The 16,528-nt window shown below is 41.9% G+C and overlaps 3 protein-coding genes across 6 annotated transcripts; 1 reads left to right on the plus strand and 2 right to left on the minus strand.

The window, feature by feature from the left end:
• Window positions 1–1,194: 1,194 nt before the first annotated feature.
• ube2e1 (ubiquitin-conjugating enzyme E2E 1) lies at window positions 1,195–8,848 on the plus strand. The gene is made up of 6 exons (XM_067256410.1): window positions 1,195–1,334; window positions 2,192–2,349; window positions 2,617–2,667; window positions 7,493–7,625; window positions 8,207–8,354; window positions 8,648–8,848. The coding sequence occupies exons 2-6, from the start codon at window positions 2,198–2,200 to the stop codon at window positions 8,743–8,745; spliced, it is 582 nt and encodes a 193-aa protein (XP_067112511.1). The 5' UTR covers window positions 1,195–1,334; window positions 2,192–2,197; the 3' UTR covers window positions 8,746–8,848.
• A 600-nt stretch (window positions 8,849–9,448) lies between these two features.
• Window positions 9,449–11,325, minus strand: nkiras1 (NFKB inhibitor interacting Ras-like 1). Of its 3 annotated transcripts, XM_067256078.1 has the most exons (4): window positions 11,203–11,325; window positions 10,783–10,891; window positions 10,258–10,499; window positions 9,449–10,105 (listed from the first exon to the last, which is right to left on the minus strand). In XM_067256078.1, exons 2-4 carry the CDS (start codon window positions 10,874–10,876, stop codon window positions 9,866–9,868), a joined length of 576 nt encoding a protein of 191 aa, XP_067112179.1. In that variant the 5' UTR covers window positions 10,877–10,891; window positions 11,203–11,325; the 3' UTR covers window positions 9,449–9,865. The 3 variants fall into 3 exon arrangements, with proteins under 3 accessions (XP_067112179.1, XP_067112181.1, XP_067112180.1); XM_067256080.1 differs by lacking the exon at window positions 10,783–10,891 and having other exon boundaries at window positions 10,258–10,520; window positions 11,203–11,310; XM_067256079.1 differs by lacking the exon at window positions 11,203–11,325 and having other exon boundaries at window positions 10,258–10,520; window positions 10,783–10,831.
• Window positions 11,326–12,627: 1,302 nt separating this feature from the next.
• LOC136962335 (E3 ubiquitin-protein ligase znrf2-like) lies at window positions 12,628–16,528 on the minus strand. 2 transcript variants are annotated; one of them, XM_067256076.1, is made up of 4 exons: window positions 15,834–16,528; window positions 14,592–14,687; window positions 13,977–14,082; window positions 12,628–13,861 (listed from the first exon to the last, which is right to left on the minus strand). In XM_067256076.1, the coding sequence occupies exons 1-4, from the start codon at window positions 16,150–16,152 to the stop codon at window positions 13,804–13,806; spliced, it is 579 nt and encodes a 192-aa protein (XP_067112177.1). In that variant the 5' UTR covers window positions 16,153–16,528; the 3' UTR covers window positions 12,628–13,803. The 2 variants fall into 2 exon arrangements, with proteins under 2 accessions (XP_067112177.1, XP_067112178.1); XM_067256077.1 differs by having other exon boundaries at window positions 13,831–13,861; window positions 14,578–14,687.

Here is a 16,528-nt window from a genome sequence, read left to right on the forward strand (position 1 = left end):
TGGTGACTAGGAAGATTGTCTGGCCAATCATTAGGCTGTCCTGTTTTAGCATCCCAAATTATGACTATAACCCATATCTTGGGTCCTCCTCCTTTTTGTGCCTTTCAACCTAAACCAATATCAACACACTATGTGTCCTCTGCACAGAACTCATGCCTGTCCTTTTAAGTAGGTGGCAGCAGTGATAGCTGGTCCGCTGATTAGAATGTGCAATCTCTTACGGTCATCGTAGTGGGCTTCCATATTCTATTATGTGAGTGAGTGTTCATGGTTGGGTGTAGTTTAGGCCCTCACTATTAATAGGCGAAGCTGCAAAGTGGAGCAAGACCCGTGGAGTTAATTATGGTTGACAGGCATGGGGAACCCTCCCCCACAGGGAAAGAATGATAATTGTTTTGGTGCTTCTGAATACTCTCCCTCACCCAGTTGCTCAGGCTTTTCTCCACACCTCCTCTTCCCTGCCTGGAACATTCCGGTCTGAATGCATTGTAAGGTGGTTTCAAATCAAACTCAATATATGGTTCCTGGTCTTGCCTTTGCGATGAGTTTATTGGTTGGAAAGTTAAAGGTTATACAGTGACATAGTGTACTGACAAGGGGATAACGATTGATGGTTAAATGATTACATACCATCACTTGATAAGGTCACAGTTCGTCAACCCCTCATGAGGCAGCAGGCTGGAGATCACTGGAGGAAGTTGAGTTCGAGAAGGGGAAGTGGAGGAGGTGGGGATTGATTAAATATGTACAGTGTGAAAATGGTACTTTGATATCACTTAATAATGGCACGGTGTTTAGCACAAAGTTGACAACACTACGCCAGGTCGTGGCGTTGGAGGGTATATAGACCCAAGACGCACACCCTCATTACAGACACCAAATAAATAACACAATCACCGTATCAGTAGCCTATTAGTTGACAGTCAAATATACCTGCGGCATTTGTAATGGCCATAACTGCTGCTCTCACAATATATACAATTTGCTCAACTTTAATATGGACATCGAGTCTGACTGTTGTGTCTTAGAATCATAGCCTGAAAGATAAGACGGATACATACACTATATTGGCAAGATGCACAATGGTCTCTTACGGGAAAGAAAATTGACGGTGTATGTATTCATTTCACGGGTATGTAAAACATGTCTCAATAACTTTATGGTGTGTCATTCTTTACTCGGCACTGTTCTCAACTTGGCATTGTCATTTGAGTGTGCCCCACTGACTCCATTGCCCTGAATTGCTTCGTCTGCTGTTGCACCAGCACTTCCGCTCCGCGAGAGGCGAAAGGCACGCGTCCAGGCGACGGAGGCACTCACAGACACAAAGAAAGGTATCTAACACTAAATGTTTTACTAACATCGGAAAATATGTAGCAATTTTATGATACTTTGTGCATCCAGTCGATATTCAGGTCAATACTCTGTGCCTTTGGCCGTCGGTGAGGAAATTAAGAAATTGCTCCATCCCAAGACTGGCTGGACCGAGATCAGCTGCGTATCTAGGGATATAATTCAACTAAAATCTAATTGTTCCGGATATGGATCTGATACACAACTGTATTTGACGTATGAATATTATTTAACTCCTGCCAGAAAAACAAATCATACGATCAAAGTGAAAGTTTCTTTAGTGCTCATGTTCGGTGGAAGTGAAGGGTTTCCTAAACGAATGCGACATCGCCCTATCGATGATCATTTTCCGTTTTTGAGATGGTTAGCTTATTCAATTAATCGGTGGGAAAGTGGCACGTATCCATTAGGTCTTAATTCACAAGATTTGTGTATACATTTTACAACAAAAGCTGAGTAGGCAATGCTTTGTTGCAGCCCTGCCCAGCTAAATAACGCATCAGTGCAAACATTAGCGTGGGGTCAGTAATCTGCCTTGAAGTCTTATGAAAGAGCGAATGCTTTTGTGATAAGCAGAATAAGTTAGAATTGAAATATTTGTCCTCCTTGATCAAGTAGCACATAACCAATGGACTTGGTAAGCCCTCCGGTTTCTGGGATGTTAGTTCAGGCTACATATGGTTAAACAAATAGCTAAAGGTCACCGTTGCACGGCCGGTTATTGACTCAATTTAGCCTTATTGGAAAAGATACACTGTTACAGTTGTGAGCAGGTGCAAACACGGTGTATGATTTATGTTGTTTCTGGATGCATCTTGTCGCCTTTTCTCCATTGGAGATCGGTATGTCGGATGAAGATTCGCGTGCCAGCACCAGTTCTTCGTCTTCCTCATCCTCTATAACAAATCTGCGAGAGAAAAGCACCCCTAGCAAGAAACGAGACAGCAAAGCCAGCATGAGCAAGACTTCCAAACTCCTCTCCACCAGTGCTAAAAGGTAAACTGACTAATTGTGTAGAGTGTACTGTATATTTCTAGTTTGTTTTATACAAGATTTTGATCTCGTTTACCTCATTGCTTCCTTGAACAGCAATTCCATTTTAGGATTCCCTGTCACAGGCCCATGATAGCCTAGACCAGAATCCAATTAATCTTGTTGTTTATAATTATACATGATAAGACAATCAGACCTACCTACACTGCTTGTTATAGAAGTGTCTTTTGGTCAAGCTTCAACATTGCTGTATTTCCTTTATTAATACAGAATTCAGAAGGAGTTGGCTGATATTACTCTGGATCCACCACCAAACTGCAGGTCAGTGACTGTGTATGTACGCGTATGACAGAAAGAGGGAGAGATGAAATGGTCTTTTCATCACCTCACAGACTCTGTCCCGGCTTCTTTCTTTTTTGTCCAGAGGTTTCAAGGGGGTCTGTGGTTGCCCTCTAAACTGTCTGGAATGGGTATCTAGTTAAATCACATGCTTCTGGCCTTTTGCAACACAACATGTAATCTCCTAATACAGGAAGCATGACGCAAGTAGTTCCTTTAGTGGTCCGTCAAGAACCTAGGACTCCTGTTAGTCAAGTAGAAAGGGCTCATTCTCAGGAACACACTGCATTTACAGTTGGGGCCTGTGGGGATGACAGATACGCAATCTGTCAAGAAAGGCGACGACAGACACAAGGTGTCCTGCCGAAGGGCTTGAAGGCTGTTTAGAAGCACAATGGGGTTTCAAACACACCATATTTAAGGTTATGATAATCTCCAAGTGAGGACATGTGTTTGCGTTGCTGGATTAGTCCTGGTGGAGACAGCAAGAGGCTGACGGCGCTCTGACGAAAGTAGCATCGCAGAACAGTGAGTTGTGATGTTGTCTAGACCCTGAGGCGAGCTGATTGCATGTTGGAGCGTTCCAGGCCGCTAGTTGGGCAGTTATTCCCTAAACAACCACTTACCCCCGCGATGGCCGTGACCACATAAGTGCTCTAGACGTGCCAGTTAGAAGGCCCCATCAACATGTTGACTGTGGCACCAGAGTTCTGCATTTGGAGAGGGTGGCTGTCACACCTTTGAAGCAGAGAAGGAACCAGGTCTGTCCACATGTAGGGTGCTGTGTGTGTGAGACAGTTTATGGGGGAAGGGCATTTTGAGGGTGCCTCTGAGCGGAAAGGGAAGTAGTCTGTTTAATCTAGTGGGATTATGGGGGTGGGGGGAATTAGTGGACACACTACGCATGGCCCAGATGCTTGGGTTCCACTCACCGCTGGGAGACTGGTTAATACAGAGGGGGGGTTACTGACTGGGCCTACTGGTTAATACGGAGGGGGGGTTACTGATTGGGCCTACTGGTTAATACGGAGGGGGGTTACTGATTGGGCCTACTGGTTAATACGGAGGGGGGGTTACTGATTGGGCCTACTGGTTAATACGGAGGGGGGGTTACTGATTGGGCCTACTGGTTAATACGGAGGGGGGTTACTGATTGGGCCTACTGGTTAATACGGAGGGGGGTTACTGATTGGGCCTGGAGAACAACATTTATCATTTGTCTCGGTCAATGAAGAAATAAACCGTATAAAAGTATTGCACCTGGGGATAGAAGAATATAAATGTATGCATGCGCACACCAGAATTAGACAATGCAATTCTTAATGAAACATTTATATTCTTCTACACTATATTCCTAGTGAGAATAGGATAGTCCACTAATTCCCCCCACCCCCATAATGTGTATTTGAAATCACCGGCGATAAGCATAACATTATGACCACCTGCTTAATATTGTGTAGGTCCCCCCTTTTGCCACCAAAACAGCCTTGACCCATCGAGGCATTGAGGCATGGACTCCACTAGACCTCTGATACATCCCACTCACTAACAGCTGCCATGATAATGAGATAATCAGTGTTATTCACTTCACCTCTGTGGTCATAATGTAATGGCTGATGTATGAGATAAGATTTAAAAATCCATTACTAATATGGCTGGTGTAACTAAATATATTTATATACATACTCAGACGCATATATAAATATACACATGCAGTTTGTGTAGGATGCGTTTGAAGCATTTCATTTAACATTAGTTTGCTTAAGTTTTTCCCCCAATATCTTAACATTGGTTATGATTAAGGCCTTATTAAATTATCAGTGGACTTAAGCTGTAGAGGGGTGTTCAACAAAATAGCAAGTTCTTTTTTATTTTTTATATTCAGTCTCTACCTGGCACGTTTTGATAATGCAGCTAATCATAACCTAATTATACTTCACATGGCGAATGCAGAGGCAGCCTCGTTTTATTGTAAACTGGTCTTGTCCTCAGTGTGTGAACTGCAGACATCACAAGCGGTCCTCCCTGCTCCCAGGCACTTGCTCGGACTCCTTTTCATTCACCTTCAGTCTCGCTCCACGTACCCAGGATCCTCTGGTTATACTGCATGTCGCTTACCCCGACTTGTTTCTGTCTCTTCTAGACTCTCCTTTCTGCCTTTTCTTCTGTCATGTGGCCTCTTTGCTCTCTCTCTCTCTGTCTCTCTATGTCTCTCTCTGTCTCTCTCTGTCTCTGTCTCTGCTTTCTGGATGTTGCCCTTGGGTGTTCAGCCTCCTGACGGATTCCTGGCATTCCGAGGGTTAAGACTCATGACAGTTGTTTGTCGAGAAGTTGAAGTGTGTGTGCATTAAGGGGGATTGGTCCAAGTGTGTTATACCATAACGGAAAACATGGAATTACAATTTTAACCCCCACCCCTCTAATTGCTTAGTCAGATGAAGGGTTGTTCCTAAGGAGACACTGTTTAAGGTGTGTATGTGTGTTTGTATGTGTGTTTGTGTGCATGCATGAGTGACATTAAAGGTGGTTCCTCTGAGCGAGGTGTGTCAAGGTTGTTTGAAATCATCTGAGGTTACATGTGATCTCTCTGTACTTGTTTTGCTTTGAGCTCATGTTTATTGTGTGAGCCAATTCTTCTTCTCTTCACACATTAGAGTGTTACTGTGTGAGCTGTTGCGTGTTTGTGTGCGAGTGTCTGTGTTTTTGAGCCTGTGTTTGTGTGTGACTGCTGAGGTTTCTAAAAAGCTTTTCATATCTATAAAAAGCCTCACTCCCTGGAGAGGAAGTAGCTGGCCCAGGCTGCGTTGTTGCTTTGGTGAGCCCTCTAAGCCCAGCTACCTCTGAGCTGCTTTGAATGTGGTACATTTATGGAGTTGCTTGGTAGGGTATTCCATGAAATCGGTGTGGAAATGATGGGGCTAAGTTTCAGTAGGCTCGGTCTGCGAATCAGATCTGACATCCTTTTCAATGTCAGCCATACAGCTTCTCTGACATGACAGCTCTATGTTGAATGTGTTTGTGAGAGCAGGACACCAGATGATGCATTGGGGAACCGTAAAAAAAAAACACAAAAATAAAGCCTAGCAAAAACGATGTAGATAGTTAAACTAAAGATGACCGAGATAGTTATCTGAAATTCATACAAGGTCTCTTTTTTTGCCTGAGTTATCTTAGCCACTCTGCCTAAGTAGGTTGATTATCTATCCTAATAGCGAATACTGCAGCATGTTTCTTGCTGCTACCATTAGGAGTGCAGCCAGCTGCTAATGGTGTAGGTACGATAGTGTGATGACAGACAGCAGAACACTGGAAAGCATCTGCACTCAACAAATACTTCCGGCTGAAAAACACTTGGTGAGGGCCAACTGTTAAACTAGAACACAAGTGATTTCTGAGCCCCTACTCGCGAGTCGAGGGAAGTCGACGGCTCGTTTTGTTTGGGTCTCTCTCAGAAGTCAACGTGGCTAGAAGATATTGGTTTGAACCCCCCAACAATATGTGTTGTCTGGAGTGTGTGTGTGGAGAATGTTTTGAAAGGTTACAATTATTCTTCAAAATAGAACTGTGAAAATGTGATACCACTACCATATTTATTGGTGTGTAAAAGGGGAGGTCGGAAACAAGCCTTTTTTTCTCTTCTTTATTTTTTTATTACTGAGGTGAATGACAACAGTGATGGCAAGGCACATCGCTGCCTTCCAGAGGACTGGGTGGCCTTTGTCTGTCAGGGCAGGAGACACAGGCTCTCCTCTGTCGATCTCTCTCGCGTGTGAAACGTCTTTGTTGTCAGGCAAAAAGAAAACCCTAGGCTGCCATATTCAGTGTGAAACGATACAGTATCTATTTTGGTTCCTTGGCTGTACAGGGGTCTGACTGAGGCGTGTGTGTGAACTCTAACCAGCACATCTGTAGTAGCATTGTGAGTTTGGGCTGTTGCTTGTGTGAACAAACTCTAGTACAGTTTTTTTTTCAAATCTGATACATTATCATATTTCTGATAAGAGGCATATGCTTCTCAATAAAGCTGTCTTGTAAGTCCCATATTGAGCTGAATGAGCAATGACTCAGTCTTTTTATTAGTTTGTCAATGCGAGAGCTAGGGCAGGGTAGCTTACTATACATTTACAAAAATTACAGCCTGTGGGTCACATGGATTATCAGTTACACTAAGGGCCCTTTCAGCCTGACTCTTTATCTTGGTAAGCAAATTACTGTAATGGTGTTAGACCGCCAATGTGGGGTTCTGTGCTGTTGACCTGCTACTTATGGAAACTTACCCTCACAGTGTAAAAGTGCCCATTATACTTGTACTACTTTCAAGAAAATACTTTCAAGCACTTAACAAAAGGTGACAATGTTATGAACGATCATTTGTGATTTCATTGTGATTCTCAAGTCTTCATTAATTTTTCTACTTTTGGACACTTTATAAATGGTTTAAAAGAATGTAAAGTGGAAATTTTGAAACTTGAATGGGACATTTTTGCAGTTGTTATTTAAGGCTTTTTTTAACAGTGATTAGTTTAAGCTCTCACTCTCCTTTAACTCTGCATCCAGTCTTCAAACATACTTAAAGAAATGCCCGTGGTCAAGCAGCTCTTGTTAGCTAGACTTTAAAACTTCAATTTCAAATGTCCTTGCCATGGAAAATTGGTTTTGCAGCAAGGATACAAAACGACAAAAAGGACATGCACTTCTGGTCTCTTAAAGGATATATGCTAGGATGTCATTCAGCCACTCAATGACCAGGTTTCTTCCTTTATTGTAATTGAAAGGGTCTGAATGGTCGTTGTCTGTGTGCTTGCAGTGCGGGTCCAAAAGGAGATAACATCTATGAGTGGAGGTCCACGATCTTGGGACCCCCAGGCTCCGTCTACGAGGGAGGGGTCTTCTTCCTGGACATCGCCTTCACACCAGACTACCCCTTCAAGCCCCCCAAGGTGATTTTATGAATTGTTTCCTCATGTGACATAAAGGATGAGGCTGTGTCGTTTGTAAGCAGTGTGATTCTACTGCTTTGTCAAGGGTGGACATTAGGATTTGGTCCTTGGTGGGTAAACGTTCAGTGGACGTTTCTGGGGAAGATTATTTTTGTCTTGGATTAGGGCCAATTTAGGGTCAGGAATTGATAGTATGTTATCATCTGACACTTTTATTTGGTGTGCTAGACTGAACTCTGATTTCAGTGTTTTAAATGGACTGCATTCCCTCACTGTCCTGGTAAAGATTGCTGCATTTACCACAAGAGGGTGGTGTTGTAGTTAACATTTAACTATGAAGGCAGGAAGCTCGATGTGTGTGTGGGTGGGGGGGGTTGTAATAAAATGTTCTTGAGAAATGGGGATGAAGTTTTAAATCAGCTATGGATTCATGAATCTGGTGAGCTGCTGCCAACGGGCACCAGGCTAGTGCCTGAACTAGTGCAGACACGCAGAGACTCCTAACTTTGTAGTTGAAAAGGAAAATAAGAATATACTGTTGACTCTTATTGACAATTCATTTTTATTTTTTACTTGATCAGGTGACGTTCCGTACGAGGATCTACCACTGTAACATCAACAGCCAGGGAGTCATCTGTCTGGACATCCTGAAGGACAACTGGAGCCCGGCCCTCACCATCTCCAAGGTGCTGCTGTCCATCTGCTCCCTCCTCACAGACTGCAACCCTGGTAAGACTCAGACTACAACCCTGGTAGTAACCACACATACACACAGACTACAACCCTGGTAGTAACCACACATACTCACAGACTACAACCCTGGTATTAACCGCACACACAGACTGCGACCCTGTCTTTCAGGTGAGACACATACACAAGATCCAACCAGATTCAAAGAACTCACACTCCCAAGTTTAATGTGTACGCCTCATCTCATGTATTTCTCTGGGAGTGTCCACCTAGTCACTGATCCTGCATGAATTCATCAACAAGAATAAGTGATACCTTTCTCTCCATTCTAGCGGACCCTCTGGTGGGAAGCATTGCCACCCAGTACACAACAAACAGACCAGAACACGACCGAATAGCCAAACAGTGGACCAAGCGCTACGCCACATAATCCCAGGAGAATGCAAAATATCATCACGGTAGAGCATAAAAAAAAAACAAAAAAACAAGCTGCCTCTTGGACGCCTCTGGGGAAGGGGGGGGTCAGGATGGGAGTGGGGTGGGGGGTGAGGGAAGGGTTGAGTGATTCATTTTTATCTTGGAACTGAAGTCTTATCTCTTGATATTTTTGTTGATTGTGTTTAAGTTATCTCTGCCCATCTGTAATCAAGATTTGGCAATAATGTACCATATTGTGCGTTTTTTTTTGTAAATGAATTCATTTTTAGCTTGTGCTTGGAAACAAAATTGTTTAGTCTGACTGCTTGTTTAAGGTGTTGCAGCATGATTCCTTGACAGTTTCAAATGTCATGTCAATGTGGATTTTTCACTGATATTAAAGTTAGTTGATGTAAACTGCCTTGGCTTCTTGAATGACTAGATTGCATCTTAGAGCTGATTTTTCCTGCAGTTTTACTGATACAGCACATGTGTTGAGTCTAAAATGATTGGCTGTCTATCCTCTTTTATAATGTTCTTATGAAAAGCAGGTGTACACATTGCATGTGTGTTTGGATATTGTTCATTGTTCTCAAGCTCTAAACCAGAAGCCAGGGTTCATAAGTGTGTATCACACTGTTCAACCGATTTACATGTGGCAAAGTTGAGGGATATAGCACGTGGAAAGATCTAGACAACACAGCCAGTAGCAGCACATCACATTTATTAGGCTCCCAAGGAGCTGTTCACTCCGAGAGACATTTCATTCAAGCACAATTGTATTCTACGATTACATTGTTCCTATCTTCTAGGAATGTAATTTTTGTAAAGTGACAAAAATAAATTAGGTATAAAATAAATATTTTCTCAACACTTGAGCTAAATGTTAGAACCATTTAGACAAATTACAGACTAAAAGGTTACAGCCAAACATCAAAGCAGTAGGATTCGTATTGCTGTGTGGTTACGCTCGGTATACTAGGTAGTATTACACCTCTAATTTAAAGGCATTTGAGATGGACAGACTTGAGATCTGGATGCACGTGTGAGACTCGGGGCCCTCCCGCACGTTTGGTTAGCACCATGTCCAGAAAATGAACCGTATCCATAGCAGCAAGCGCACGCCCTCTGGTTCAGAGGTCGGACGGCGTGCCCTTGCTCTTGCGGCCGGGCAGCGGGAAGGCCGACTTGCTCTGCGGTTGCGTGAGGCGGCTGGTGAGTACGGTGAAGGGCTCGATGAGGGAGTTGCGTTCCGTGACGCTTACCTCCCACAGCTTGACCTTCTCACCCCGGGCCCACTGCTGCGCCGTCTCCTGGTCCACCTGACGGCGCTCGCGCAAGTCCGTCTTGTTCCCCAGCACGATGACTGTCACCTGCGCCAGAGGACACAAATGGCCTTTACTGTTATAAGAATTGCAATACACAGCATGCTTTGATGACAATTAGAATTTGTAAGTTGATCTTGTATCTTGTATCAACTAAGCCCTCTTTGTAGGTAAAGGCAACTCAACAGTTTTGACGATACCTCTTTTTTGTCTCTGGACTTGTCTATTTCCTTCTTCAGTATGTCCACCTTCTTGAATGACTCTAGGTTGTCAACGCTGTAGACAAGCACAAACCCATCAGCTACTGAGTAGTAGTGCTTGGGCAGCTCTAGTCCATCATGGAGACCCCTTGTGTCATAAAGGCGTAGCTGTTCCTTCACTCCCCTGTCTGTCTCCACAGAGGCCACATACACATCTTCTTGGGTTTCACTGGACTCAGTGCCTGCAACGAACATCTGTCATTCTGAGAGATTATCAGATACATTAGCTAAACCTTTGTGGAGAAAAGGCTGGCAACTGATGTAGACAATGGTCAACTTAAATATATACAGTATTAAACATGGCAGCCAACTATATAAGAGATTTCAATTTCACAAACGTGTGCAATGATTACATTGTAGGAAATAAGAGTCTAGGCGGTACCATTTCATGCAAGCAAACAAACAAATCCATCCTTTTAACTAGCGAATATCGATGACCACGATATGCACAACAGACCAACTTACCAACAGCGTGATTGCCATACAGCAAATGTTCAAGAATTGCTGTTTTTCCAACTGATGCTAGACCACACACTACAACTTTACAACCTTTTCCCATTTTGAACAGGTGCACCTGCAAACAATGTCAAGCGGGTCGTTAGTTTTTAATTGCTAGCATGTTGGCTCGATGACCTAACAAACCATGTTTAGATTTACTATGCTTGAACCATATTTCAAATGCAGTTGCAGGAACTTTAAAGTTTGATATGCCACAATACAGCATCATTGCTTTATTCTACATAGAGGAAAAAACGTTACAGTAGCTAGTACAGTAGCAATGTCTATATTTGCTAGCTCTAGCTTACTCATCAGTAGCTAGACAACAACGTTATTTTTTGGAAAGGCAGACACGTTTGGAGAAAACAAAAGGTGTAAATTATTTACCAAAGGAACCAAACTCTCGCCAAAGGTACAATTGTTGTTAATTATTGTGGGTAGCTAGGTACTTAATATAGTACTAGCTACTTGATTTATCGTGTACTGGAACGATGCTTCTACAGAACCCTGCCAAAGGCATCTCATATCCGGTTGATTTCAAAATAAAAGGTAACTAAACTAAAACCTTTACTTTCTTAAACGTTAAAAGTAAACCTTTCACAATAATGGTAGAAAATACTTCGATTACAGGTCAAATTAAGTAAACAATATCATAAAGTACTATAAAGAATAAAAATTCAACTCAATCACTCATCATTATGTTTTGGTTAGAAAAGTGTGAACACTTTTCTACACTTTTCTTTTCACAGAGATTGCTAGATTTGGTTGCTCAGATTTCAGATTGGTTGCTAGGCAACACCTGAAACACACCGTGAGAAGATTTGAGAGCTGAACAAAACGACATGTTTTCCATTTACAATTACCATTTATTTTCATTTACAAAATGAAAAGAGCTAAAAATGACATATAATAAGCAACTTACTAACCTCGACCGTTCGGCTTTGCCGTATCATAAGATACGTTAAAGCCTCAGTTTGATATTTCCCGGCATGGCCTCACTCTCGGTCACAGTAGTAACGCTAGTCAATATTGGTATATATATTTACGTGGGTATAATAGCCTATGCGTTTACTAGCTATAACTTCTATTGATAACAGTGGTTGAAGCTGTCTCTGGAATTTTAGCCTAATGATTGCAACAAATATTATTTGTTTTCACCTCTAACAACGAATCCCCTACTGTCATTACCAGTGGTAGCCTATAGTGTAAAGTGTGGAAATATAGTTCGATTTCATATTTCTGAAACCGAAAAAATTTGGTATCAATTTTATCATAATTTATCATGTACGGCTACTAACAAATGTCCGCTCCCTCGGGTCGCTACATATTAACATGCACACTTTGTTCTAATAACCGCACTTGAGAAACATCGTTAAATCCCAAACTGGAGTGGATTGCGCCACTCAAATTCAAACGTTATGCCACGTCTCAGGTCGTGCTCTTATTCTGAAGGCGTACACGCATAACCGGAAATGCTGTAAAGGACGATCTTTTTTTGGGGGGGGAAATATTGAGTGCTATCTAGGACAGTTTCGTTTCAGGTTACTACTTGACAATACGAAAGTCGTTTATTAAAAGGTTCAGGGACAAAGGCAGAACTTTTTTCCCCTGTCATGTGTGATGTGTCTTAAACTTTTTTCATGTCTTTTGGCACTTGTCCCTTTCTACAACAATTTGCTTTCCAAATGGATAAGTAGCAACTCAATGCAAACGCTATGTCTAACTGTTGATTGTTGTTTATAATTATTTTATGTTAAAATAATGCTTCTTAAGGCTTTTCAAATGTCAGCCTTTATGTTAAAGTGTTACTCAGGGGGGATAGGAGGGGGGGAGAAAATAACGATTCACATCAGTGCTTTATTCAGAAGTGTTTGTAAATTGAAATGGACAGTGTAATTGAAATGATTTTGAATTGAACACATGCAGATAGATTTAACTAACAATTGTATGCAATTTAAAAGTCCATCGACATGTTTAGAACATCTAGAGTCAATTTAGATTCTTCTGTCACTAATGTCTTTGTGGAATAACCCCAAAACACAGCCAGTTAACATAGTCAATGTAAGATAAACAATCTTTCACTTTATCACTGTTCCTTTCTGCAGGTAAATTATCAATCACTGATGCAGGCAGCATTGTGATATCATAATATTCACCAAAACAACAGTAGATTTGTCAAAATGTTTAAATTTCAGATGACATCAGGTACATGTCAGTCATGTACATAATGTGGGAACTAACATTTGTCGTTACATTTGGATGTGGTATTTCTAAAAAAATACATATAAATTTATATCATGTCAACATTTGACTACTGTGGCTGTGAACATTTACCTAGCAGCATAGTCACGGCACTTAAATATACATAGAAAATGTGACTACTAGTCACAAATAAAGGATATTGTATCATGTCTATGATAACCTCACAGTAATCCCTGAAATATATCAATTCTAAACCAATTGCTCATTTCTGTACCCAATAAACTTTTTTTGATCTGAATTGGACTTGATTATTGAGGTGATAAGCAATGTTTGACAAATAATTAGCACACAACACAGGCAATAAAAAAAAATATTTGAAGTGCCAAGTTGTATATCAGAATTAAAAAAGTAAAAATGTTTACTACTACACAGTTCTGAGAAGAGATAATATCACATTATTGTTTGTAGGGCTGAGGAGTACAAATGGAATTAAATCCAAAGTAGATTTCCCTGAAGTGCACCCAATAACGCCTAGTACTCGATTGGGATTCTCTTTCACGTTTCTTCTCCAGTAAAGCTGGTTTACAAACCAGACTGAAGTTTTCGTTTTTTGACCACACTAAATGAGTGGTCAACAGTTCTCTTCTTTATTTGAAGACTTCTAAGAAATGTAGTGCAAATAGTCCCTAAGGAGAGTGTGGGTCTGGCACAAATGGTGGTGGGCTGAGGTAAGGTCAGCCATGGATGCTATTGGAGCAAAGAAGTAATGTGTGACTCAAATCCAGTCTAGTCTGAGGGATGCTCTGGACATGAGCGGTTTACTTCAAACCACTCGTCTATGCACCTGGGGGAGTGAGAAAGATCAAAGGAGAAAGAGAGAGAGGGGAAAAATATGAACTTTATTTACAGTACATGAGATTTTTTTAAATGATGTATGTGTGCACATTCATGCGTATTACCCTTTGTGGTAGATACAGAGACAGGGCAGTCTAGCGATAGTGTCACCCTGCTCCAACTCATCGAGACAAATAGAACACTCCCCAGAATCCTTAGCCAGGACATCCTCTGAGAGAAGACATAGACAACCAATCAGGGAACATTCTGGGACATCAAGAAATCTCACCCATTATTTACAGACATGCTCAAATGTATTGGTACCCTTACACCTATGTCACAGAATAAAGCAAAGGAGCTGTGAAAATAGGTTAATTATTGCTCATTCTAAAATGGCCTGGACACATTTGTTGGTACCGCTTAGAAAAGATAATACATAATTGGGAGATTTTCCATGCCATTTTCATTTGTTTTATTATTTACTTTTAAATATGGGATCAACAATGATGGGTGCCAATTACTGGGTGTCAGTTTTAAGTTATTTCATAGGAAATTGTGCATTCTTCCGTTTTTTGTGGGAGGGGTACCAACAAATTTGAGGATGTCTATATTTATTACTGCTTTACAGATGTAACAGGGAGCATGTCTGTCAACCAGACAGGCAGGCAAGGAGGCAGAAAAACAGACAGGCATGCAGGAAGACTGAAAAACCAACTTTAAACACACGTTTTTGGTCTCACCGTTGTAGGAGAGGCGGGGTTTTGTCAGACACATGATCAGGTGTACCTCCATCTCATCTGAAGACACAAACTTAGAGCACACAGGACAATGGAACCCTGAGAAAACAGAGCCCAAGATAAGTCGTTTAGGCCTAATGCTCTCAAATTCATCCCTGTGTGTGTGGAAAGCAAGAATATACTGTATGTCTCTGACAATCTGCTGAAGAAAATACACGCACGTACACACACGTACACACACGTACACAGCAACACGACAGTTATAGATTAGCTAGCCTAGATCTTGTTTTTCCTGGAGATAATCTCCCCTGCTTCAGACACACCACACATCAGACAGCTCTCTGAGGTCAAAACCTTTTTACTTACACAACATCAAATGAAGCATGGCTAAACTGTTGATAAATAGGACATATGTACGGTACTTATACTGCGGCCTGTGTGTGTGTGTGTGAGGTTCAACCCCAACCCAACCCCCACCACCTGTTTTCCTTATCAGCTGAGCAAAGATTAGCAGGCCAGAAGCTGGTGAGCTATGGCTGGAAATTGTTTTTTTCCAGTGTCATTTACCTGCAACTCTGTGTGGAGCCAACAGTAACAAGAACCCACACCCAAATGTGAAATAAAGGTGTGAGTAGTTTGTGTTGTGTTGTCATGTTATACTGTTTATATGACATAAAGTATTAAGTAGGTCAAGTCTCATAACACTATTGAAGGGTTAAGAACACTTGTAGCCAGAAAGCAAAGGTTAGTGATGACTTGATCATTCATGATAAAGGTTCCTGGAAGGAAGTACACAGTCTGAGTTGAAAGACCAGAGTGAGTTTGTGTTGTATGCACGCTTGACAGTCACAGAGACACACATGTGTGTGTGTACTCATTCAACTCTGCAGAGCCTGAATGTGGGCACTGTGCCAAAGGTCTTGACTCCTGACATTGTGTCTGTTTGTGTCAGGCCTAGATGGCCGCAATCTGTTCTAGCATGAGACAGGAAACCAGTAAATGACGAAGTGTGTATGTGAGAGAGAGAGACAAAGAGATATGAGCATGTGACTGACCATGAGTTCTCTCTTTGTTGTTAGTCCATGTCTTATCTTTGCATATGCAATCACAAATCAGTTTCACCTTCTTGTGATAGTCAAGAATGATATGACAAGAAAAGTGTCATATTTGAACATTGGGAGCATGTCATATGTAAAAAAAATAGTCAAATATAACAAGCATAGATTTAGCCTACACATTCCTTACCTCCTAGCATGTGTGGAGACAGGTGCGCTGGTAGTGACCCAATAAGCAGCCGGTGCCTGCCGCCAGACAGCCCGCTCTCCCCGTCTGTGTCGTCTAGGCTGCTGCCAAACAGCAGGGACCCCTGTCTCCTGTTGTTGGGGATATTCAGTCCAGCTTGATATGAAGTTGGATGGTTTTCATTGGTATATCGAATTTCAGGCCCGTCCGGACCATTGGTGTACCTGAACCCACCCCCCCTGTTAGTTCCAGATGGGACATCGGAGCTGGAATAAGCACGGGTTCTACCATCGGCCACCGGACTGCTCTGTTTCGGACCCATGGCGTGAGAAAATCAAGTCCTCTTGATGAGGAAGTCAACAGGGATATGTCTCCTGTGTTGTTTGTTTAAATAGAAAATGTTGATTCACAAACGACTGCGCATGGCGGAACCGCTTCGACAGTTGAAAATAAATTCGTTGACAAACTTTCGAGAAATGACAACTTTATAAAAAAGAAATATCAGTCTTCTTCAAATTGTCAGGAGTTTCGAGTTGCGCTACAACGCGCAATAAGGCGTTTGCAAGGCCCCGCTGATCAACTTCATTAGCAAATATAAAAAACGTCCTCCTAATTTTTTCTCTTGCAGAATAGTTGATGTTGACACAAAAAGCTCAGCTCTTTGGCTCAATTGCTACGGAGATCGAGGACTTCTATAC

This window comes from Osmerus mordax, chromosome 18 (assembly GCF_038355195.1).
Source record: "Osmerus mordax isolate fOsmMor3 chromosome 18, fOsmMor3.pri, whole genome shotgun sequence".
NCBI lineage: Eukaryota > Metazoa > Chordata > Actinopteri > Osmeriformes > Osmeridae > Osmerus > Osmerus mordax.